This window comes from Clupea harengus, unplaced genomic scaffold (genome assembly GCF_900700415.2).
Source record: "Clupea harengus unplaced genomic scaffold, Ch_v2.0.2, whole genome shotgun sequence".
NCBI lineage: Eukaryota > Metazoa > Chordata > Actinopteri > Clupeiformes > Clupeidae > Clupea > Clupea harengus.
Window position 1 is genome coordinate 128,718 of NW_024879591.1, and position 24,261 is coordinate 152,978.

The 24,261-nt window shown below is 40.4% G+C and overlaps 1 protein-coding gene across 1 annotated transcript in view; it reads right to left on the reverse strand.

Annotated features, from left to right (window-relative positions):
• Window positions 1-24,261, reverse strand: part of LOC122129116 (collagen alpha-1(XI) chain-like) — a 57,479-nt gene that overhangs the window by 8,278 nt on the left and 24,940 nt on the right. Inside the window, exons 26-52 of the mRNA XM_042704158.1 lie at window positions 23,670-23,777; window positions 23,373-23,426; window positions 22,043-22,096; window positions 21,702-21,746; window positions 21,393-21,446; window positions 17,108-17,152; window positions 15,900-15,953; window positions 15,343-15,396; window positions 15,155-15,208; window positions 14,901-15,008; window positions 12,429-12,518; window positions 12,100-12,153; window positions 11,826-11,933; window positions 11,328-11,435; window positions 11,184-11,237; window positions 9,135-9,188; window positions 7,999-8,106; window positions 6,875-6,928; window positions 6,708-6,761; window positions 6,556-6,609; window positions 6,269-6,322; window positions 5,688-5,795; window positions 5,540-5,593; window positions 4,999-5,052; window positions 4,761-4,814; window positions 3,298-3,351; window positions 26-133 (exon numbers count right to left, since the gene is read on the reverse strand). Coding sequence (XP_042560092.1) covers window positions 26-133; window positions 3,298-3,351; window positions 4,761-4,814; window positions 4,999-5,052; window positions 5,540-5,593; window positions 5,688-5,795; window positions 6,269-6,322; window positions 6,556-6,609; window positions 6,708-6,761; window positions 6,875-6,928; window positions 7,999-8,106; window positions 9,135-9,188; window positions 11,184-11,237; window positions 11,328-11,435; window positions 11,826-11,933; window positions 12,100-12,153; window positions 12,429-12,518; window positions 14,901-15,008; window positions 15,155-15,208; window positions 15,343-15,396; window positions 15,900-15,953; window positions 17,108-17,152; window positions 21,393-21,446; window positions 21,702-21,746; window positions 22,043-22,096; window positions 23,373-23,426; window positions 23,670-23,777 — 1,854 coding nt within the window. The remainder of the gene's footprint in view (window positions 1-25; window positions 134-3,297; window positions 3,352-4,760; window positions 4,815-4,998; window positions 5,053-5,539; window positions 5,594-5,687; window positions 5,796-6,268; window positions 6,323-6,555; window positions 6,610-6,707; window positions 6,762-6,874; window positions 6,929-7,998; window positions 8,107-9,134; window positions 9,189-11,183; window positions 11,238-11,327; window positions 11,436-11,825; window positions 11,934-12,099; window positions 12,154-12,428; window positions 12,519-14,900; window positions 15,009-15,154; window positions 15,209-15,342; window positions 15,397-15,899; window positions 15,954-17,107; window positions 17,153-21,392; window positions 21,447-21,701; window positions 21,747-22,042; window positions 22,097-23,372; window positions 23,427-23,669; window positions 23,778-24,261) is intronic.

Consider the following 24,261-nt stretch of genomic DNA (forward strand, 5'->3'; position numbering starts at 1 on the left):
TGGTGAAAACAGCCCGTTTGCTTACCACAGAGCCAGGGATACCACGAAGGCCCTCTGAACCAGGCTTTCCAGATGGACCCTGGGCACCAACCGGACCAATTTTTCCAATATGTCCCTCAGGACCAGCTTCACCCTTAAAAGACAAAAATGAATGTATTTAATTTGTGTGGTTTTACCAGCAGTAAGTGTCAGCCAACACCTAGCTAAAGCTGCGAACAGACCTGATTTTTAAGAACGATTTTGAAACGATGGAACGTTGGTGATGATCATAGTCAAAATGTTTAGTCGCAGCAGGGATCGTTGTGTGTTTGGGTGACAGATTTGAATCTTTTGCGATTCTCTCCATTGTTGCTTCAGCCAAACATGTTTAATTTTTTCATTAGCGGTCTGTTCTATAGTAGTCATGTTTGCTGTTGTGACATTAAAACAGCCAATGAAAATATCGTATTTGGCAACATTCCAAGAATAGTGGTCTGATCCCCCTCACTCCCAAACAGAGATGGGTTCTTCAGAAACTAGAGTTTTTAAAAGTCCACATGACTCCTCATCATACAAACTAGTGCAAGATTTACTTAACTGAACTGACTTTTTCCCATATTCCATAGGCTATTTCTAGTTGTGTCAATTCATTCATCACTTGCAGCTTCAACCTTCTATCAGCGACCACTTTGCCATGGAGGAGACAGACAATTATGCAGGCAAAAGGATGTCCATCTTCGAGACAACAATAGAATCAATGCCCCATTTGAGACAACACTAGAATCAATGCCCCATTTGCAACAAGACACCAACCCAACTGAAATTTTTAATCAATGCCTCTCAAACTCCACAAGGAAATTTGGCCCGAACATGTAATACAGATCTGAGCTGATAGTGGTCAAAATAATTGGAATGAAACAAATTTAAAAATGGTGGGGGTGTGCTGTAGCCTGGATGCCAGACGAACTTAGCCACGCCCACAACATTTTTGGTCGGGAAGTTCGGTCTGGTGTCGCTCCGTTGGGGACAAAAATCTGTGAGGAGATAGATAGACCAATCAAATTGTCAGGGCGGGCTTTATACGATGATGGACAGATGATCAAACCTAACGTAATCAACCACGTCACCAAAGAGCTTTTGGGGTGAATTCGTTTTCAACAAACATGGCTGCCGTTGGAGAGCTGAAATGTGGAAATTTGAGTCTGTTTTAGAAGACATTGACAGCACATTCATTTTGAAAGAGGAACAGAGAAACGCGATCAAGGCATTTGTCGATCGAAAAGATGCTTTTGCCGTCCTTCCTACGGGATCCGGTAAAAGTTTAATGTATCAGCTGGCCCCATGGTCTACGTTATGGTCATACTACGTTGCTCTGATTGGTTCTAGATATATCCAATTGAGCGAAGAGGCATTTTTTTTCCTGGTTCGGTTGAAACACGCCCCATAATCACAGCCCAACGGAGCGGTATCAGACTCATATTCTGACTAGAATTATGAGTATGACATCGTCAGGCTAGGTGTGCTGTACAATACTGGCCACTTTTGTCTACGTAAAGGCTGAAATAAAGCTATAGCATCATTTTGTTAAGTTATTGTACTTAGTAACTGTACTTAGTCGTTTTGCATAACCCAGCAGCAGGAGTAGTAATTGTATTTGTGTGTTACGATCATACGGGCCACGGCCAGGCACCAGCTATCTCAGTCGGATAACTTTTTTTCACCTGCACTGACTGGTAAACCTGACTGGTAAAAATAATCCACCTATTCTCTCTCGGAGGCAGCCTGAAGCATGTGACGGTAGACGATGGGTGGTAAGCAGACAATGGGTGGTAACAGGAAATAATTCTGGTCGCTAATTGGTTAAGACCAGTCAGGTAACTGAACCACTGATCGTCTGCTTACCACCCATCGTCTACCGACAGCATGTACGGGAAAAGAACATTACTGCTCGGCAAAATGAAGGTTTGTATCTGCTTTTTACCTTTTACCTTTTGTGAAGTTACAGAATAATTGAGAACTTTCCCGTAACTCTTACAAGTAAATGTTGCTAGCTCTCTTATGTTGTCCATACAGTAACAATTGACTAACGTTTATTCTAGTTTAACGTATGGGCAAGATAACTGATAGTCATAACTATTTTGACGAGAAGTATGCTAACGGTACGATGTTGGCGCTAACAGGTTAATTTGACAAGAATCAATTCTAACTGTTAGATAGTTTCAAACATGAATACATATAAACTGACGTTTACTTTGTCTTCGACTTTACAGATCAACCTTTGAGATGACTGAATATCAATTGGAACAGTGTAATTTCCTCTCAAATTAAAGATGGAAAGTGGTCTCCTTTCACAGCCAGGTTATTTTATAAAATAAAAAATAATGACTGAACAATTTCTGTGTGAAGTTTTCTACTGTGTTTGGTTTTAGCTATCTACATTTGCCTACAAATTGAGCTATTGCGGAAATGTAACATTATTACTTGACCAGCATAGTAAATTATTTAAAATGCTGCCCATGAAGCCGTTAGAGCTGGCTGATATCTGGTAAGCGAATCCGTGCCACATTTGGAACGCGAGGACCATACTGAAACAGAGCTGGACCAGTGCTGGTCCGTATCTGCTGCAGATCTGTTATGGGGATCCGGGCCACTTTTGGGCCGATGTGCGTTTCGACTATAGAACAGTAAAGTAAAGTTTGCAGCTAGGAATACCAATTCGTTATGTGTTAATGGCTGACATTTGTTCCGAAAGTAAAATGTTACCAAAATGAAAACGTTTCCAAATAAGGGCAGCTAAATCAGACTTTTATGTTACTTAATATGTTACTTTAACCCTTAGGGCGCCATTTCCCACCAGTATTGGGGCGACAGTGGTACAGGAGGTAGATAAGTCGTTTAGTAATCAGAAGGTTGCTAGTTCGATTCCCTTTTGAAGCGTCCTTGAGAAAGACACTGAACCCCTAATTGCTCCTGATGTGCAGTGTGCCATCAGTGTAAATGTAAAATGTGTATACATTGTAAGTCGCACATATGTAAGTCGCTTTGGATAAAAGCGTCTGCTAAATGAATAAATGTAAATGTAAAAGTATTGTTGTCAATATGCCTTTAATAAAGAGTTTCTTGGGATCTCTAATGAATACAGTTTGATTTCAAACTAAGACTAATAAGTCTACAGTGTAAAGGTGTAAAAGTCAGATTTACTTCCAGAAGGGATAAGCATACACATTTTAAAACCACAGGGAATACAGAAAACGAACCGTTATTAATTATCTAGATATGTTCTGGGGGAAAACAAAATCATGAACTTCCATACAATACCTTTGATCCCTTCTCTCCTTGCTTTCCTTGTTTCCCCGCAGGCCCGGCAGGCCCCTGTGGAGCAAAACAATGTCAATTAATCAACTTTCCACACAAAAAAGACTCTTCTACTCCAAACTCCAAAGCTCAACAGTTCAAAATAGATAGAATTTAGTCAGAATAGATTCTAGACAAACCAGAAAATCCAAAAGATGTTTTCTCAAATGGCTTCTAGCAAACACCAGACACGGCTTGATGCTGCTTTCATCTGAATTGTTTCGTAGAAGCTACTTTTCCTGATACCTGAACTTTCTCCCATTTCAGTCAATGGGCTGCAGCACCCTCTCAGTGTTGTAGCTAGCCTATTGGTCAATTGGCCCGTTTGCCCGGTTCATTAATTTGGTAGAACAGCGGCATGTTGGTTGTGTTTTTCTATTCTAGGAAACCAGGTGTAGGAAGTTCTAGGAATTTTCAAAGCTTTATATACCCTTTTTCCCCAGTGATTTCAAAAGTGTGGGGCATGAGAGATTGTTTACAATGAATAAATAAAAATACATTTTGTAATGTATTGAATTAAAGTTTAAAATTACCACAAAATACTTACATTTAAAAAGTCAACTGAATTAATACAAAAACCCATGAGATTTCAACACAAAATGAATGTGTAAAAAAAAAAAAAAAAAAAAAAAAACATTTTTTTTAATTATGTTTTTTTTATTAGAAAATCGATTTTTGAACTTTTCTGAATCGAGCCAGAATCGTTCTAGAGAGAATCGAGAGAAATCGAAGAATCGATTTTCTTCCCACCCCTAAAATCTATCCTAGTAAACCACAATCCTTTATCCATTTGTGGACCTACATAGACCAAAAAAATGCCCTTTATTGGGAATGCATTTCATCAAGCGGTATCTGTGAAAACTTTGGATAAATTATAGAACCTTTTTTTGTGAGTAGCCACCGTGGTACCGCTGTGACATACTGAATTAAGGCTGATGCATGATTATGTGAAGCCGCCGTGGTACAGTTGTGACAAACTGAGTTGAGACTGATCCATCATTATGTGTAACCGCTGTGGTACAGTTGTGACATACTTAATTAAGGCTGATGCATCATTATGAGTAGCCACCGTGGTACAGTTGTGACCAGGGACGTGCACAGGAGGGTGCTAAGGTTGCTCGGGCAACTGCCCGTTTGCCCTTCTCGACTGAAGTTGCCCCTCCGAAGGAAATGTGTATATTTTTTTTAAATAGTATTACGGCTGCAGAACTTTATGTAAACGCGGAATATGTGCGCGAGGGGAGGGGGCGTGGCGGCAGTGGTTAGTGATCGACCCTGACAATTTCAGAGTTTCAAGTGATAGCTGACAGCTGACAGAATTTCTACAAACTGTTTTTGTAGTCTTTTTGTTAGTAAAGCTTAAGGCTTCCTATAATTCTTTTGGAAGTATGAATTGGTCTACTCTGACACAAAGTTTATGTACTTACCCTTTTACCTGGAGTCCCTGGGGGTCCTGCTTCACCCGATGGACCAGACGGTCCCTAAAAATCAAATCTCTTAGTTATTCCTCCAGTGATTAATAATACATTGTAACAATATATTCATCATTGAGTCAGTAAACAAATAGTTGTCTTAAAACGCAAAATACTGCCATACTTTATATGACATGGGGCTGCATACTGCAACATTTCTGATAGCTTACAAATACCATTAAAGATAACTCACAGGTTGGCCTGCTTCTCCGTCATCTCCCTTGTCTCCTGACAAACCATCAAGTCCCTATGAAAAGATTATTTTTGAGCAACTTGGCATATGTAGCGCATTACAGGTTAGGAGATCACAAATAAGGTTATATGCTTTTAAACTTTGTCTTTGTCCACTGACTCGATACCATCTGACTGTCTCACACCACTATAGAATGAACCTTATATGAACATAAAGTGTAAAACGTTTGGTTTATTTGTAGGCTGCTCATTACAAATGCAGCACAGTGGTTAAACAGCCTGTTTAAATCATACATACCATGTATAGTTGTATAGCCTACCTAGCAAAATATATGTTAACCTACAACTCCTGCTTTATTATTTGTAAACAAGTTGTGTGAGATTTCAACTATTGGTGACCCCACCTACCTTCAGTGGTACTTCTTTAGATAGAAATCCACATAGGTACTAGTCCCGAATGTACCATACTGTATCATATCCTACTGTGCCACACCACAATAGTTAATAAAAAAAAAAACGCTGAAGTTTAATTTTAAACTTACAGCAACACCAGGTTCGCCAGGGGGACCTGAATCTCCAGGAAAGCCAGAAGGACCCTGTGTTGAATGAATGGAAGCGTACATAGCTCTCAGTGATCACACATGATGAATAATTGGAGATTGGGCTATTTGAGTTGAGAGTTTTACATACAATATTGCCTTTGGAGCCATCGTCTCCCGGAGGACCCCTCAAACCTGGAGGTCCAGCAGGTCCTGGGGTACCGGCTTCTCCTTTCTCCCCTATATCACCCCTTAGCCCCTGCAAAGATCAGAAATTGCTGTTACATTTTATTTCAATTCTATGGTCCCTCAATGCTCAACACAACAAAATTACTTCAAAAGCTTCAAACCCATAACAAGACTTTAAAATCTCTGAATTTCATTTAACAATAAAATACCTCCACAACAATCAGGGACAATACCATTTTGACAATGAAAATGACCTGTACATTTGCTGTACATTAATGCTGCTCGCAACAGAAGTTAAGGTGGACGTTGATAGGATTGCTTACGTAGCCTAAGGTTTGCCTGCTCTCCTCACCAGCTAGCTGGATACAGATGTAACCAGAAACAAGTAATTGATCACCGAATGTCTAAATTGAACAGTAACAATTACGTCTTCCTCAAAATAATTGTATGGTGACAAACAATCACATCCCCTGTCATGATCATCCCTTGCTTGGCTCACTATTTTGAGGACTTTCTAGACCAAACTCATAAGCATCCACATACTCCTATTCCAGTCTCTCCTGAGGGTCCCGGGTTTCCAGCTTCGCCAGTCTCTCCCTGAAGAGAATGGAAAAGAATTAGCATTAAAAGAATCAGTTCCAGGTACAAAATAATGATACATCATGACATAACCTGATGACACTGAAAAACATGAGAAGAAGAGACGATTCCAGAAGATTCCAAATTCAAATAATGTAAGTCATGACAGTTGCTGATAGTCTCTCATTGGAAGCAAATCAGTTTACTTCCTGTATATGAATTACACTGCGAGTAAAGATGGCAGCACCCACCTTCTCTCCATTGCCTCCCATTGGACCGATACCTCCTTGAAGTCCAGGTGCACCCTGTGAAGGCGCATGGCTTAATAAGGCACACCCAATGTAAACGGCCAAAAACGAAATAACAATGGTATGACATGCCTGAGATGAACAGTAACACATACATCAGCTCCACCAGGACCCAGGGGACCTCTTGGACCATGTGGACCTGGAGGGCCCTATTAAAAAAGCGCAATACAGAAGAACAACTGAAGGAACAGTAACAACATATTAGAGTACACTACTTAACAAAACTGTCGAAGAAATGAAATGGCTTACACCACAACCTTACCATTGGACCAACATCCCCATTCTCCCCCTTCTCTCCTGGTGGCCCCGGTAGACCCTATAATGATTACAGTGATTGTACATTGATCAAACATAGTTAACTAAATATTTAACATGGCAGATTATAAAAAGCACTATACTTTACAGAATTTTTTTTTTTTTCATAGATGTCTTCCAAAACACCTGCTTCAAAAATGTTCAGTGGGGTAACCATAATGTTGCTGAGGTGGCAGGTGAAATGAGGTTCTGTTAAACTGATTGCAGGTCCCTGCAGGTCCCATAAACCTTTTCATCCTTTTAGTGGAAGTTCAATGGGTTTTGGTGAGCACTGGTAGAATTCCTTACTTAATATACAGTTTTACTGATATGTGGAAGACATTTGTCTATTTATTGTTATTATAAAATGTATTTTAAAGGTGATATATTGTATAAGCAAAACATACCTGCAAAATATATGATTTCTATTTGAACATCACAAGATAAGAAATTCTGAACAGGAAACTGAAGGGATTTTATCTAGTATCCATTTGGTAAGGTGCATACCTTACATAGCCTTTTCTCCAAGTACTGAATTTTTCAGAAAAAATTATCCGGCTTCAAAATACATTATTCTTTCATTCATGATCAATCAATTTGGAATCCAATTTGGACTCTCATTTAAGGTTGTAATTTAAAGATAAGACAAGGCCATGCTTGATAGGTAGTTAGTTTGTGTGACGATGCGATCGTCCCTCCAGATGAGTATGTGCTCTGACTGCCATGCCATCGAGCCGGGCTCTTTGGTGTGGCGGTCAGAGCGCAGGCACCCTGTAGACCCGGGTTCGAGTCCGGGTGGGGTGACCACGCTCTCCCTTTCGCTACAGTTTGTTAAGCTACACATAGACACATAAATCTTAAGTTTTGTTGTCTGACAATTTTATCTAGGTAACTAACCTCAAAACTATTGTGAGGTTTCATCTAAGGTCAAACATGTAGTATACTGGAATACAATGTCTTATAGCTTGACTGATGTTGGCCTAATCACCAAGTTCATTTCAGTTTGCTAGTCCCTCACCTAGTTAGCTAGCTATCTCCTCATCCATAATGAATTAGTCATGTCAGTCATGACACGTAAATGAAGCCTGTCACCTGTAATCCAACAGGGCCTGGAAGGCCTGGAAATCCTCGCGATCCTTCATCTCCTTTCTGGCCAAACATGCCCTGCTGACCCCTTGGTCCAGATTCACCATCACTACCCTGGAAGACACATGATCACTAATAAATATCACAGATATCTACTATTTGTTTACAACCCACCAAAAAAATGTCCATAGCCCTTAATTCCATGACAGCCCAGTAGATGTTTGATGAATACTTCATGATGTTCCAAAAGTAAATGACAAGAGAAGACTGGACTACAACAGAATTATTTACATATAAGGCATTTACCAAATATTTTGCCCAAATTACATCTGAAAATTCTTTCAAACATACTTGACATAACACACCAAACCACATGTGTCTGAAATATATGAGTGGTAACTCATTGCAATCGAGCAGTCGAGAGTTCATGTCGTGTGTGAGTAATCACTGTTCTCATACACTCACTGTGGAAAATTGGAATGAAAATGAATGTTGCTGTAAGCAATACTCTTTGTATAATACTTAAGGTAATTGTCCTTGCATTCTTTAAGGCATCACTCAAAAGGATGCTTTGATGATGCAGAGATAATCAAATATGTGACACTCCAGGGCTCTGTACTCAGCAACTGAGAATTTTGACATACTATGGTTGTGTTAACCAACAACCAACCTTAAAAGCAAGATTTTAAAGATAAATCTGAGACTTGAGCAAAAACATATTATTTCATGTTTCAGAACATAGAAGGACAAAATAATGGGCTCCTGGATGTACCATTAGTCTTGCTTTTTGCTCCATCTGCCCAGATTGCCTATATGTGCCTGAAATCTCATGCTTGGCCCTTCTGATACATTGTAAAAGGGAAAGGTTGTATTAAATAATGGAGGTTTTTTCTTTTTCTTTTCTCCTACTTGATAGCATATCATTAAGCTAATACTGATACTGATAAAGTGGCCATATTACCTACTGTTAATTGTTTACCTAAATGTATCTCTTTATCTGTTTATCAAATTGATGTTTACTAACCAAATTTAGCATCTAGCCACCATCATTTTTTTTATTCCATTACACTACTTACCCTTGTAATAGTAATAGTACCTTACGAGCATACTGTATAACTGTAGTTTTTAAACTGCATACTCACAGCTGGACCAGGCGCTCCAAGTACACCAAGGAGACCTGCAGCACCAGGAGGACCCTAGAAAAAGTGGGACACAAGAGGACATGTATGTATTTATTTAGAATCAAAATTGGTCACATCAAACCAGTGGCTCCAATTACTCTGCAGAAAACAGTCCATGCTTTGCCACAATCCTACTTTGTACTTGTATAATATAATATAGCCAGTGAGAAGATTTTTAAATGTTGATCAAATTAATTTGATTACATTTTCTCAGAATGTGAATACCCCTACACATCGCTGTGACTATATCATTAATGTGTTAACACATGGCAGAGATCTAACAGCTCTACCAGAAATCCTCTCTACCATCAGATCATCACTTCATTACCTTTAATATGCCATCAGATTATTTTGCATTTCCAAATTCAATGCACTATGATAGCCAATGCACTATGATAGCCATGACAGCGGACAATCCATTCCATTCGCAAATCAAGTTTCAACTCCAGGTGCTGGTGGTTTTGTACATATTGGGTAATTACTAGGTCCCTTCATGGCAACTGAGAATTGTTTAAATGCCACAGACACATCTGAGTGTTTTTGCTGACGATATGCATTCCTTTATGGCCACAGTCTGTCCATCTTCTAATGCTACTTACAGCAAAGTAAAGCTCTATGTTACAAATCACAATTATAATGGTAACATTATGAGTATATTATGACTGTGTATGTATTATGTGGTAAATGTAGAGTGATTTTTCAAATGCTGTCTACTCAGTCTCCCTCTTCTATATCCACTGGAAATTCTACATGTATGCATGGATGTACGGATACTTCCTGTCTGCTAACATGTGTATCCATCAGTGATGTATTTATTCATTCATTCATTATCTACCCTTTTACCTCCCTGCTAACCCTTTTATCTTTCTTTCACCTTGTAAGCCTCAAGCAGACAAGCCCCCCTTCTGACTTTGGTTCTGCTCAAGGTTTCTTCTTAAAAGGGAGACTTTCTTGCCACAGTCACCTTGTGCTTGCTAATGGGTGGAGGCCTTAGGCACGGAATAGTAATTTAAGACAATATACATTGTCAATGACACAATATGAAATAGAATTGAATTGACATGGCTCCAACCTATCCTAAAAGCGTAATCGATGACAACTGTTCTAAGTTTCAAAAAATGAAGTGTGAGGCAGAATCTTTTGTCCATCTCCTACTCTTTTACACCTCTGTGCACAGCGCATCAAGGTTCTGGATGTCAGTCGGCCTTCAAGGGAAAATGCAATTCCTACCAACTTCGGGCAGGTAGCCTACTAACAACGCTCTGCTTCCTTCCTGAGCCAGTGTGTTGGCGCTCTGCTTCCTTCCTGAGCCAGTGTGTTGGCTCCTCCTCATTAGCACCCCGCTGCAGAGCTAATGAAGACTCTACCCCCCCCCCCCCCTCTCTATGGTCAATAGTCCAGCACCCACTGTGTCATGTGAGTTCAGCAGGCTAACTTTGCACCCTTTATTATTATTATTATTATTATTATTATTATTATTATTATTATTATTATTGTCACATTTCCTTTTGTACTTTGCTGTTAATTATTATTATTCTAATATTTAGGGATCCTATTGCTTTTGTTCTGATTACTATAATTTTTTTCTCCGCTAAAAGTGTTCGTGCCACAAAAAACGTAAGGCTCAGACACACGAAACTCGGCTGATGGGTTGGAAATTCCACCTATTACTCAGGCACATTATGTCCATTTTTGTTGACACCTCCTCAAAAATGTCAGGCCCATCATCCCAAATACTTTTTTTTGCGATTATATAAAGCAACCAATTTTGATCAAAATGCCTCAGTACAGTAGATATCTTGTATCTTGCATACCCATCGTCTCATTCTCACGAAACTTTACATGTATGATCTCTACGACATTCTGTGGATGATCTGTAGGTTTAGAAGAAAAAGAGCAGTAGGAGACACTACAACTGAAAATTGCTTGTTTTTTGGTGACAAATGTTCCTCCTGTTTACTTTTCCCACAGTAGTATTGCAGTGTAAAAGGGTAAAATAAAAACACTCACATGCTCTCCCTTTAAGCCCTTGCCTCCCTTTTGACCTGGTCCACCAACTTCTCCCTGGCACAGGAAACAAAAAAACGTAATATGCATGATTAATGATGATTTATTTATTATTTATTTCAGATAATAATAAAGAAGAAATGTTACCCTATCTCCATCTTCCCCAGGTGGGCCTTGAGGACCGGCAGGCCCTGGCAGACCAACTGGACCCTGTATTCCATCGCGACCAGCAGGGCCCATAGGACCTTTCTCACCCTTATGAAAATAAAACATACCATATTTAACAATATTATCTAGCTAGTTATCATTTCAAAGAAATTACACTTCTCCATTTAAAATGTTACCTTAGCTAGCTAGCTAGCAACCAGGCAGTAAGTACACATAGCTAGCTGCATTGGCTGAAATAAAGTACATTTTCTCCAAATAACATCACTGATAAATTACATAATTTATCAAATATCTTAAACTCACTGATCACAACCACTTGCAGATAATGATACATGGTTTAACATTCCTTACAGCGACAGAGCAGTTGTCCTAAGTAGTTCACCAGCTGATTAGTTGTTAGAGCTTACCATGTCCTGCAAAAAGGTAAGGCAAAGGCAAAACACTTATCATACAATCATGGGAGCAGGTGCTACTCACCGGCCCGCCCTTTTCTCCAGCTGGACCTGGACCTCCTTGGGGGCCTGTACGTCCTGAGAGGCCAATGGGCCCTCCTGGACCTGCTGCCCCTCGTTCTCCCGATAATCCCTGGTTTGAAAGAAGAAAAAAAACGTATATATGAACACAAACACCCTTCTGAAAGTTGCATATACGTGATCCGCCACAGCATAACCCAGTATAAGTTGCAAATCACTGGTTTGAGCTACAAGGGATTGAAGACTGAACATCAAGAATTGTTGTTAGAAATACTTACAGAAACGCCAGATGGTCCTTGTGGACCTTCCCCTCCCTTCAGACCACCTATCCCCTACAAAAAAAAAAATGTATTGATGATTTCCAAAAATCGTTTGAGCAAGACCAAACATTATAAAAATGATACAACAAAACGAGTTCTGAACACAGAGTGTTAGCACATGTTGATGACAGGATAATGAGGTTGGCCCAATTGGCATAAATTAAATGCATTCTACGCAGTTAGAATTGAATTTGATTTGATTGTAAAAAAAAATGTTGAAAGACTATTCAAAGTATGTGTTTTCAGATAACTTGCTAGCTAAGGATATCTGTGTGAGTTGATCTTACCACGGCCCCAGAGAGGCCCCTCTGCCCAGAGAATCCCTTCAGTCCAGAGGGTCCGACTTTCCCACCTCCTCCCTGAGGACCTGGATCTCCCTGAGATAAAAGAAAACAAAATCCATTTGAACAGGATAAAACCTTGAACAGAACCCAACTCAAAAACACGGACCTTCCCTAGAAAAGGGTAGAAGGAGAAAAGGCATCTGAGGTGAGCTGTGAAGCTATCCCTCCTTGCCAGGCAGAACATGTCTCTTAGAAATGGAGAGCCATTCCTTTCTGTTTTTGCTAAATTTGCTGATGTGCATAAGTTTGAGCATTATGCCATGCTGCAAGCCTTCTCTGCCTCCTTAATCTCATTTCAGAGGTACATCAGTATCCCAGGATACAGAAGAAAGGCAAAAAGGAAGAGGAGAGAGAGGAGTGTAAAGACTTGATTGAAAGACAGAGAGAACAGGAGACAGAGAAAGAAAGAGACAGTATGGATTGTGAGACTGGGAAGGTGATAAGGACAAAGATAGATAGGTAGATAGATAGAGAGAGAGAGATAGAGAGAGTGATATAATGAGGAAATAGGATTTACAGTTCAGATACAAAGAAATAAAAAGATTAAGTTGGATATAAAGATAGAGAGAGATAAAATAGAGAGATAGTGTTGAAAGGGTGTGTACTTTATTACTGTCTATGGTTGTGTATGATACCAATGAATCTCTCTCTTGGATATAGAATGAATAATTGAATAGGTAGGTTAACCGAGCTAGCTAGCTAGCTAACACTAGCTTAGGAAGCTACATAAATTGTTGTCAGTAGTTATAGCAACATGGCTAACTAGGTAGCAGTTCATTACTTTGGATACACCTATATAGTGTTGCAAATAAACGTGTCTAAAATCTCTTTTTTAACGGTAATATTATCTAGCTAGTTATCATTTCTTATCATCAAGTACATTTTCTCCCAATCACATCACTGATGAATGACAAAATTTATCAAATATCTTAAACTCAGTGATCACAACCACTTGCAGATTATGATAAATAGTTCCAAAAGACCCTTAGCAATAATGGAAAATGTTTTGGTGAATGATGGAACTTAATATTGCTGCTTTCCTGTTGTGTCGTATATGAACTACTTACATTATTTTGTATTATCTTACTGTGTTACCCATATTCCTGTCCATGTATTCTGTCCTTGCCTCAGTAAGAGTAGATCGCTGAGACCATTAGCAATCAAATGGCTTTTGTGAGGATTCAGGCTCTCCTGTATGCATACCATTGACCGAGGTTCCTGGGAGATGGAAGGACGTCTCATACATTGAGGCTGGTTTGAATTGTGTACAGTTCCTTCCAAGAGAACCTTCTCTTCTCATCTCCCACCCTTCTCATCCACTGTCCTTGCTTCACTTAAGAGACGGCCTTTGCACACCTCATTGCCTGCTCTTGCCGGCGCACCCCCTTGACTGCAAGACCTCGATGCTGAGATGGCGTTGCCTTGTACCAGGACAATACCGAGGCCTCCACTCCCTTTGCTGCACATGGCCAACGATGTCCCGATGCTTTAGGGCTGATTTAGCCTGCTATGTAGCCACAGATGAGGGCCACTTCCTTCCAGTTGCCAGGGTGGGGGCGGTTTAGGCTATGCATGGGTCATGGGCATTCTGTCAGCATAATTTCCAGCCTTACTTTGGAGCACTCAGGAAGTTCCAGGATGCCTTTTCCATAGAGCCCTATGTTGGTATGGCACCTAGGGAGACCTAGACACTTTTTGGCAAATGATCTGATCGACCTCTCCAGACCCACCGTGATGCTCGGATGATGACCTCTATGGCCACCACTGTTTGTTGGGTTAGGTTAAGTACTAAACAGCTGTGGCCCATTGCTCCTAGAGTGTGACCGACTGCAGTACATTAGCGCGTGTTCGCATGAGAGCTTTAGCCAGCTCTACTTGGGATCACCTCACCGGCTGTGTGATTCGAATACCTGCGGCCTTGATAACCCAGCTGCCCACATACCACAGAGTATGAATGCAAGTTCTGGAATGTTGAAATTTCTTAAAATGCCCATCCTACTAGTAGCCATGATAAATTAGTTAAGGTTAGCTAACAGCTGAAGCCCAATGTTTACCTGTTCAGGGAGAAAATTTGTCAACTCGGCATCTGTCTTAAAATCTGCATAAGACTTGTGTGGTGTTTTTTTGTTGTCATCGGTCTGTTATTTTACTGCCCAGTTCAATTTCCACTGATGGCCACTCCCCTATTATACAGCCCTTATCTTCTAACTGTTAAAAACAGGTGGTCTAACAAGATAAACTTAACACCTCTCTGCCAAACCAAGTCTTCTTGTAAGTGGTAACGCTACATCTATTTCTGTATTATGTCGACGATGGATAGTGGCATCCACAACATGGCACCAGCCATCTGTCTGAGCAAATGCAGCAATCCACACATTCCAGTTCACTTACAAAATTAAGTTATACATGTTGTACCTTTCCACCCTCCTTTCCAGCGGCTCCGGGAAGACCTAGCTCACCAGGAGGTCCTGGAGAGCCCGGATGTCCCCTTTCACCCACAGGCCCCGTCTCTCCCGTAGAGCCCTGAAGGAGGTTTATGAATATAGGTTCATGATCACACTGAAAACTGGTTTCAATTTCCATTCATAACATGTAGGGGTTTCATGATAACAGTTTCACACATGTATGAGCCTCTCTGATAAACAATAGATACTCTCTGTTGTAGTTACCTGGGGCCCAATGACACCGCCTGGCCCAGGTGGTCCAGTTTTGCCTTGGAAGCCCTACAGAAAAAAAGAGCAAATTATCTTAAGTAACAACTCCATAATACAATAATTGATATTGAGATCATTGTGTCTACATTAAACATCATATGGCATTTCAAGATTGTTTTAAAACAGTTGGAGTTTTTACTTACTGTCTCTCCTCTCTGTCCAGGGTGACCAGGTAGTCCATCTTTTCCAGCAGGTCCCTATGGAAATAACAGAAGCAACAACAGATTGGCAGTGTATTATGATTTCCAATGTATTATTGATTATTGGTGAATGAAATCCTTTTGGATGCTCTGACAGATGTGTGCATCTTAATTGGCAGTGTATTATGATTTCCAATGGTATTGAGGAAGGAAATCCTTTTGGATGCTCTGACAGATGTATGCATCTTGAAATTAGTTCCTCAGTTTGGAGGCAAAGGCAAAGCTAGAAATTCATCTTGCATTGCCACCTGTCTCCACAAAAACCTCCTTCACATCATTAATGGCTAAGCGAAAAATTTTCAAATTAATGAAAAGATTAAGAAGAAAAAAACAAACAAATAGATTGTGGCTTTCCATTTTTTGCCTAGTGATATTGGTGAATAAAAGCGGCATGTTCCTTCCATGTTGATGACATAAACGGACGATGGATTGCAACAAAATAATGTAATGTGAAAAGAAACCAGTGGGGGCAGAGGAAGCAGATGTGAAAACAGCCTTACACTTGGGCCCTTAGGACCTGGCCCTCCCACTGGTCCTTGAGGACCTTGTAGACCCTAAAGAAAAAGAAAGAGTCATTTTAAACAGCTACATATACATAACAAGATACAGCACATAAAGTAAATTAGATCAATATTAAAGGTATAATTTCAATTCCACATTTATCCATGCTGAGTTTGATGTAGTTCAGTTTGGGTCATGTGGGTCATTCCATGTCAAATCACCATGTCAAAGGGCGTGATTCTCCTATGCGCTAAAAAGCGTGCAGCTATGCACATTTCAGTCTATGCTTATTCTGCTTTTGACTTAAGTCTTGTGCTCCATGAAGGCAGTTATGCGCTTTGGGCAGAGCAAACCCAAAATATGGGTGTTCTTATGTAAACACCATTTACACGTATTCTGTTCTTATTCTGGAACACACTTCTGAGTACACACTTCTGAATGCTGTAGTAAATCATTTGCAACTACAGGGCAAGTTCTTGAATGAATCTCAACACGTCTTTTTAAATAGGCCTAGCAAATGTGTGATTTACTAGATTGTTGAATTTATGTGATACATAGAAACAAAAGCATTAATTTGAGGCTATTCGTCATACTGTTCTTTTCTTTTTCAAAATCAAAGTCTGATTTTTGTTTTCTATGGATTTTATTGACACAAAGTTATTCTGTTTTCCCAACAGCCAAAATAAACAAGGGTGTGACCCGATTTTCTTCTATTTTAAATTAAATCACACCTCTTTCATGAGCTCACCTTCATTCTGAAGGCACTGTGGGTGTGACTGAGGGCGTGGGGGAGAATACGTATAACTTATATACGTAAACTATATCCATGGATACAGAGCAGAGCGAAATTACTGTTTTTGCCCTGGGGTACCAACTTTAAACATTTTTAAGAAAAAAAAATAGTTTTACGGCTGCATTAATTAAACAGATTTTTTAATAATGAAAATCCATGGCATGACTTGTGAGGTTCTAGATGAGTTGGTGTGGAATGACCCTTTTTTCTACTCAAAGAATTGATTACAACTAGATTGTCATTATAGTCATCAGCCATTCACTATTTTAAAGCGTTTAGTTTAGTTTAGGGTGGTACAATATCAGGTTTCTCACCTAAAGAATTTTAAATATAATTCAACAATTAAGTAGAAATAATAATGAGCAAAACAGATCAAAACAGTATGAAGAACTTTCCAAAGGTGCGATCACTCACTCTTTCTCCCAAACCACCAGGAGGACCATCATTCCCAGAGGAACCCTAAGAAATGATCAAATATAATCATATAATACATATATAAATATAAATGATCAAAGGTTATATTAGATCATATTTCATAAACATATTTCAGTCTTTTCTGGGTAGATGCTCAAGTGTTTATCCTCTAGATAGGACTTGCAAAACAAAGGGAAATGTTTCTCCCACCTGTTATATCAATGAAGACTTGACAACATAAAAGAGCACTGCAAAACTGCTAAATTAATAAGACCATTGAGAATGATCTAAAATGGGTCATATCATACAATTCTACAGTATTTTATATTATTCCCTGAGATGCTTCTATAAAGTATGTGAGTTAGTTGTTCAGGTTTTTTTTTTACAAGGAATCTGGAATCCACCACCTCACAACCAAATGGCAAGGTAAAGACACATCAAATCTGACTGAAAGGAAAATATAGCAAAGTCACATAAACCAATCCAATGTCCGCTGCCAATCATGTCTCCAAGTTTACTTTGGCTCAAACTCAGAACATTTCTGGAAATGTTCACAGAGATCCTTAAAAACAAAATGATGGTATAATCACAATACAATACAATATATGTATACGATTTTCATTGCTTGCAAGATAACTTTTGACAATTCATCTGAGAGAGAGAGAGAGAGAGAGAGAGAGGGAGAGGGAGAGGGAGAGGGAGAGGGAGAGAGAGAGAGAGAGAGAGAGAGATACTTTTGTCAATGACACTTGCTCGCATCATTGTCATAGGACATGGTGGCATGTAAAGTTGAATAAGAAACATATCATGGAATATGTAACACTGTCTTCTGGAAATTAGACCCAGATACTTGTACTAGCGTATGAAACAAGCATGCCTGAAACTATATGTAATATTTATATGGCATCATAGCACCACACCACATCTTTATTGTTGAGTTAGCTGGTTAGCTAGCTGTCCACAAACTATGCCAGCAAGCAGAATGGATGCGCAGAATGCTACCACCCCCCTAGTGGAATGAGCATACACACATTCAGAATGCTACCACCCCCCTAGTGGAATGAGCATACACACATTCAGAATGCTACCACCCCCCTAGTGGAATGAGCATACACACATTCAGAATGCTACCACCCCCCTAGTGGAATGAGCATACACACATTCAGAATGCTACCACCCCCCTAGTGGAATGAGCATACACACATTCAGAATGCTACCACCCCCCTAGTGGAATGAGCATACACACATTCAGAATGCTACCACCCCCCTAGTGGAATGAGCATACACACATTCAGAATGCTACCACCCCCCTAGTGGAATGAGCATACACACATTCAGAATGCTACCACCCCCCTAGTGGAATGAGCATACACACATTCAGACAAAGACAGGCCCCTGCCTAATATAAACCACAATCCAGTAAATGGGCCGCTGATTGGGCAGCACCGTGTCACGAGCTGGATTAGCAAAACAGACAAAGAGCTGGTCACATGACCGAAACTCCTGAGTGCCTGAAATATATGAACGCAATGTCCGTACTAAGTACAGTGCAGGCAGCCTCCTCTGCTACTGCACTCCCTTCATAAAGCATATAGCAAGCGGGAGATACCAAGGCTCGTCTGCCAGGAGACTGATTATCTCTGCATACCATGGCTTTACTGGCCAACAGAGGGCCACCAGAACCAAGGAAAGGCCCTCCTGATGTTACCGATCCAATGTGGGTAGAATCAGTTCCACCGGGGAGAATGCGTACAGAAGACATGTCTGCCATCTAAGTGCCAGGGCATCCACGGCAAGTGTAGCGCTGGCATCCTGCATTGAAAAGAACAGCAGACAGTGCACGTTTTCTTTGGATGCGAAGAAATCGACATTGGCCCTTCCAAACTGATCCCAAATCTGCGCAACCACCTGGGGGGTTACCAGTCTCTCACAAGAGCACCCACCTGGAGAGATAACTGATAGCTGTTGCAGGCCAACAGAGAGTGAGACAATTTATATATTTATTTAAGACATTACTGTTCAGTTGTCTATCCTGATCAGAACATGATAGTCCTGCAGACCGACAGCTGCTTCCAGACACTTAAATGTTTGGTAAATGGAAGAACCAGATATTTGTAGGCTGTGCCCTCAAAAGCAAACATGAGGAACTGCCTGTGAGCTGGAGAAATGGCATGTGTAAGTAAGCAGCTGTGACATCCATCGGGCTGAACCAGTCCACTGAATCGACGGAATGCAGAAGCTGAGGTAGTGTTAACATTCTGAATTTGAAAACTCTCAAATGCTCGTTCAAAGCACACGCAGATCTAGTATTGGGCGCAAACCCCGGTTTAGTTTGGGAACCACAAAATAGCAGCTGTACCATCTGCTCTGTGATTGTGAGTGGGGAACTACTGTTATCGGGTTTATTTCTTCTCTCATAACAGCCACAGTGCTTTCTGTTCCAAACTGTAAACAGTAACTGTAAACCCCTGCCAACCGTGGGCTCTACTCAAGGTGACGCTGCGTGCCAGAGCAGGATTAGTCAAGCAAGGCAACCTGTTAGTGGTGAGCTCCACAGAGTATTGTGACCCTCTTGTGGAGAGAGAAAGGCCTGAACACGGTATGTATTTAGGCTCATTGAGCCCACATCTAATGAACTCAAACAAGTATATCTTTTATTTGAGGCACTATTTGCAGGTTGAGGCTGCGATGTCTAGACCCCTCTGTGTTAAAACAGTAGCTAGGAAAAAATCTGCCTCCTCACCACGGTGTCCTTATGGAGGCCAGGTGATTGTCTGAACAGGGCACCGGGAGAAACAGGTTAGTTCAGGTAGTCAGCTCTGTACCTATCCAGCATCCAGCATGTCAGTGTGAGCCACAGGGGCCGCCACGGTGGCAGCCATCCCTTTACCCAGGGAGAGCGTTGCACAGCACAACATGCAGAGAACGTAGTCTGGTGCCACACACATTTCATTCAGCAGGGCATTCGCTGGGCTCACCACTGACAGCGTGTCATCAAGCTCGGCCAAGCACATAACCCGATAGGTCTGCACATAACCGACGACTTAGCCCGAGGTGTAAGTCGTGCTTTAGAGGAGAGGAGTGGGTCGTGTTTGACCAAAAAGTATTCAGCTTCACACACGCTTTCGAGAGTGGAACATTTGAGCTGGCAACAAAACGCACACGCATCTGGCTGTGTGATATCCCATACTATCTGTATTGTTCCAAGTGAATTGACAGAGAGGGAACTCTTCTGACTGTAAAAGTAGCGGGTACCAGCTTCCTTCTGTTTCTATAGGCGGTCATATGTTAATAAAAGATGAGTTACCAGCCCTCATTATAAACAATTGTAACAGAGCCTTTCCCTCCACCATTTTTTATTTGTATGGGCATGGTACACTGGGAAGGTAACATTTTTACATGATAATGGCACCTTTAAAAGCCAAACCATGACAGGCACTGTTGCCAGATTATCTTGTGTCAGATCCGCAACCCCCTTTTCAAGTTGCTCTTGCTGGACCACTGTGCTGAACAGTGTCAATCCCTGAATTACATTTTTGCCTTGTCTCCCATTTTTTTAAATTTTTGCCTGCTGTGATTTCTGACCTAATTCTAAAATCTATTGTGAGTTAGTGTTTTTGCATCTCTCTACATCTGATTGGATCCGACAGCCTGCCTGTTTTTGACAATGTGGACTTTTGCCTAAGCATTACTTGTGCCATCGCCTTGCCTGCTTGACTACATATGTTCCGAATTTTAGATTGTGGACCTGATTTGGGGATTTTCGCCTGAATTTCAGATCTTTTACCAATCCATCTTTTCCTAGTCTGCACTTGAGTCAATGTTCCCGTCCTCTGGCCTCACTGACTTCTGACAGGTTCCATACTTCCACACCCATTGCTAAAAAGTTACTTTGCATTTTTTAAACAGGTAAACCTAAGGTTCACATTGAAATGTTGCTCTAAGCAATTCTGGAAGGTTTGGTCCTTTCTTTTTCTCATTTTCATCAGAATGTGGTTTGAGAAGCCTTGAATCATTTTAGCCAGGGACAACAAGTTGGAAATACCTAATTAGTTGAAGGAAAAACTGTGCAATCACATGCATTTTTGTTATTCTCCTTTAGTATCGGGCTAGCTTTTCTATTTATATTTACCATAATACTTTGCCTTTCTGTGTAATGCCCCAGTTTTGTCTGTTTGTGCTTGTTCTCTTGCCCTCTCATAGTTTTGTCAACATGTAATTAATAACATTAATGCACATCTCTGGGCTACCATGTGTTAAAACCAATGAAGATGAAGTCACATACCTTTGCACCTGGTTTTCCTGTTGGCCCTCTGGCACCTCTTCCACCCCGTGGCCCCTTAGTAACACACACACACACAGACACAGAGACAGAGACAGAGACAGAGACAGAGACAGAGAGAGACAGAGACAGAGACAGAGACAGAGATACAGACAGAGACACAGACACAGACACAGACACAGACAGAGACACAGACAGAGACACAGACACAATGTTAAAAAATACTCTTGACATTGCAATTTCGGTATGTACATTAAGGTCTAATTAGATATGCTTATTACTATTACAAATGTTGCAAACTGAAATTAGTACCGTTGGACCACGTTGCCCCCTTGGACCAGACTTGCCAGCACCACCCTACGAAAGTGAAGAAATGAGCACTGTATAAAATCACACTGAAACAGACTGCTGTAAAGGGGGAGTGAGATAAGATGTACAGTAGCTGCTGGAATGTAAGGATACATTCACTAACTGTTGCTAAGAGGTGATCTGAATTAGAATTGCTGAAAAGTTAACTAGCTAATGGTCTCAAGTAATAACAATCTAGGCCTACACACATCAATTCTATTGACACCATACACTGATACACTGGTTAGTATATGTTTATGTAAGGTGTTTCGCTGCGTTTGAAATTCTGCCAGTCATTGCCTTACCCTGGTTCCCTTCTCTCCGTTAGATCCGGCAAATCCAGGAAAACCACTGGAACCCTACGAGAAAAAAATGTGTTATTGAAAAGTACAGAGTTGTACATTGAGAACGCAGCTAAAACAGCGGAGTATACATGCTTGCTCAGATATTTGTGTGATAGTATAGTAGCTAATATTACATTTGAGCAAGCATTCCACAGACCTGGGAACACTACATTTCATAGCCTGAAAATTAGCTGACATAATCAAAGTAACAAACCGCTAGGGGATATTAATGTACTAAAAACAGCTAACAAACAGAATTAAACCTTGGACTCCAACTGGTGTGGGAAGATGCAAACTTGAGAGGCTATCTAGCCAACATAGTGAGGCGACAGCAACAGATCCTACTAAGCTTGAGACAATTTTATTGTTTTGGTGCTATATAAATAAAATTTAATTGAATTGAATTAAGCTTGCTAACAAGTTAGAGTCCAAGCTTCTGTCAAAATGGCTAACAACCAAAGAGCAAGCTTGATTGTTTTGTATCTGCCTTGTTCACACTGTGAGTAGGTATCTAACTGGCTTTATGAGTAGCTCACTAGATTCCATACATGTTGATGTGTTGATGCAAAGAATGATGTACTTTTGCCAGGCTTCCAAACCCCCCACAGCAAAATGACACAATGCAAGTATAAGGTGCCATGCAGAATCACAGAAGTTTCTATTGCACCTGCCTACGATCACGTTGTAGGTGACAAAAATATAATATCATGTCATCATCAATATTATATCATATAAAATTGCTTCATTACAACGTCAGTTTAGTCAAGCAGACTACGCTTTGTTGCAATCACTGTGTCATTAAGCACCACTACACAGAGCATTCCATTGCTATGCTTAGCTCAGAGCCTACATTTAACTGTTTACCATGAACTGTGCCTATAGTTAACCAAGATAACAGTGATTTCAAAGGAAGCGGTAAGAATATATAAAATGGATATATGGTCAAAAACCATAACAGTTTAGGCTTAAATTGCCGTTTTAGGCCTAAATCAGCTTGCAATCCCATGCTATTGAGGAGGGAAATACCAAATTTAAAAAATACTTTCCCCAATACAATACGTATAAGCTGTTTCTCATTTCAACACCTACTCATAAAATGTAATAGTTTCGCATACCTATACTGTATATACTTCACATACAGATATTGCTGACTGGAAACAATATTTGGAACTTTTCAGCTGCTCCGTACCCCACCTACTGCACCCCTCTGGGTCGGCTCTGACACAGCTCTCTGCTTGCGAGCATGTAAAATATGAAAGATAAAAAATATTTAAAAAAAACAGTCACATACCTTGAGACCCTGTCTTCCAGGGTAGCCAGGTAACCCTGGAACACCAAGTTTGCCCTGAAATACAGGAAACACAAGAATTACAATGGGTAAACAATACAATAAATGTTTACCCATGTCATTAAATGTCTATTTAGCTACTATATTGTGTAATCAGAGTACAAGGTATTAAAGACACCACTATTCATTCAATAATTACAAACAAGTTCACAGAGATGATCCAAAGGAACAGTACTAGCAACTAGGAAACAAAGCCGATGGAATAAACAAAAACAAGCTCAAGTTATAGTATGGTGAGACCTTTTCTCCAGCCAAGCCTACTGGACCTGACTCTCCACTGGGTCCTGATTTGCCCTTTGGTCCCTCAGGGCCGTCTTCTCCCCGGAGCCCAAGGACACCCAGTTCTCCCTGCATATCACACCCAGAAATAAGACAGAGGCATCATGAAAGACAACAACAGAATGCACTAACTGCATTTTATACCACAGCTTATTTGAGTTCCATATTGGGATATATTTGGAATGTTATTAAATTGTTCCTATTTGCACACCTATGAGACAGCTGAAGTTGTTTTGATGTTATTACACTTGCATTTTAATTCACCATGTCTATTCTGAAGTTTAAAGGTACAGTCCATGATTCCAATCCAATATACTTGTCAAATTCAACAAATTGCTTCTCTGCCTTGCATCATGATGACATCATCACCTCAAACATGCATTATTTTCAGTGTCTCTACCCAAACAATGTTTGCTATGGGACACAAACATATGATCTATCTTGGAGGTGCGCAAAACATTTGATCTCACCTTTACATGGTCATTCTATGTGCAATTCATTATAATATTAACAATGGTTAATTCAACTAATATGGATTTGATACAAAAGTCAC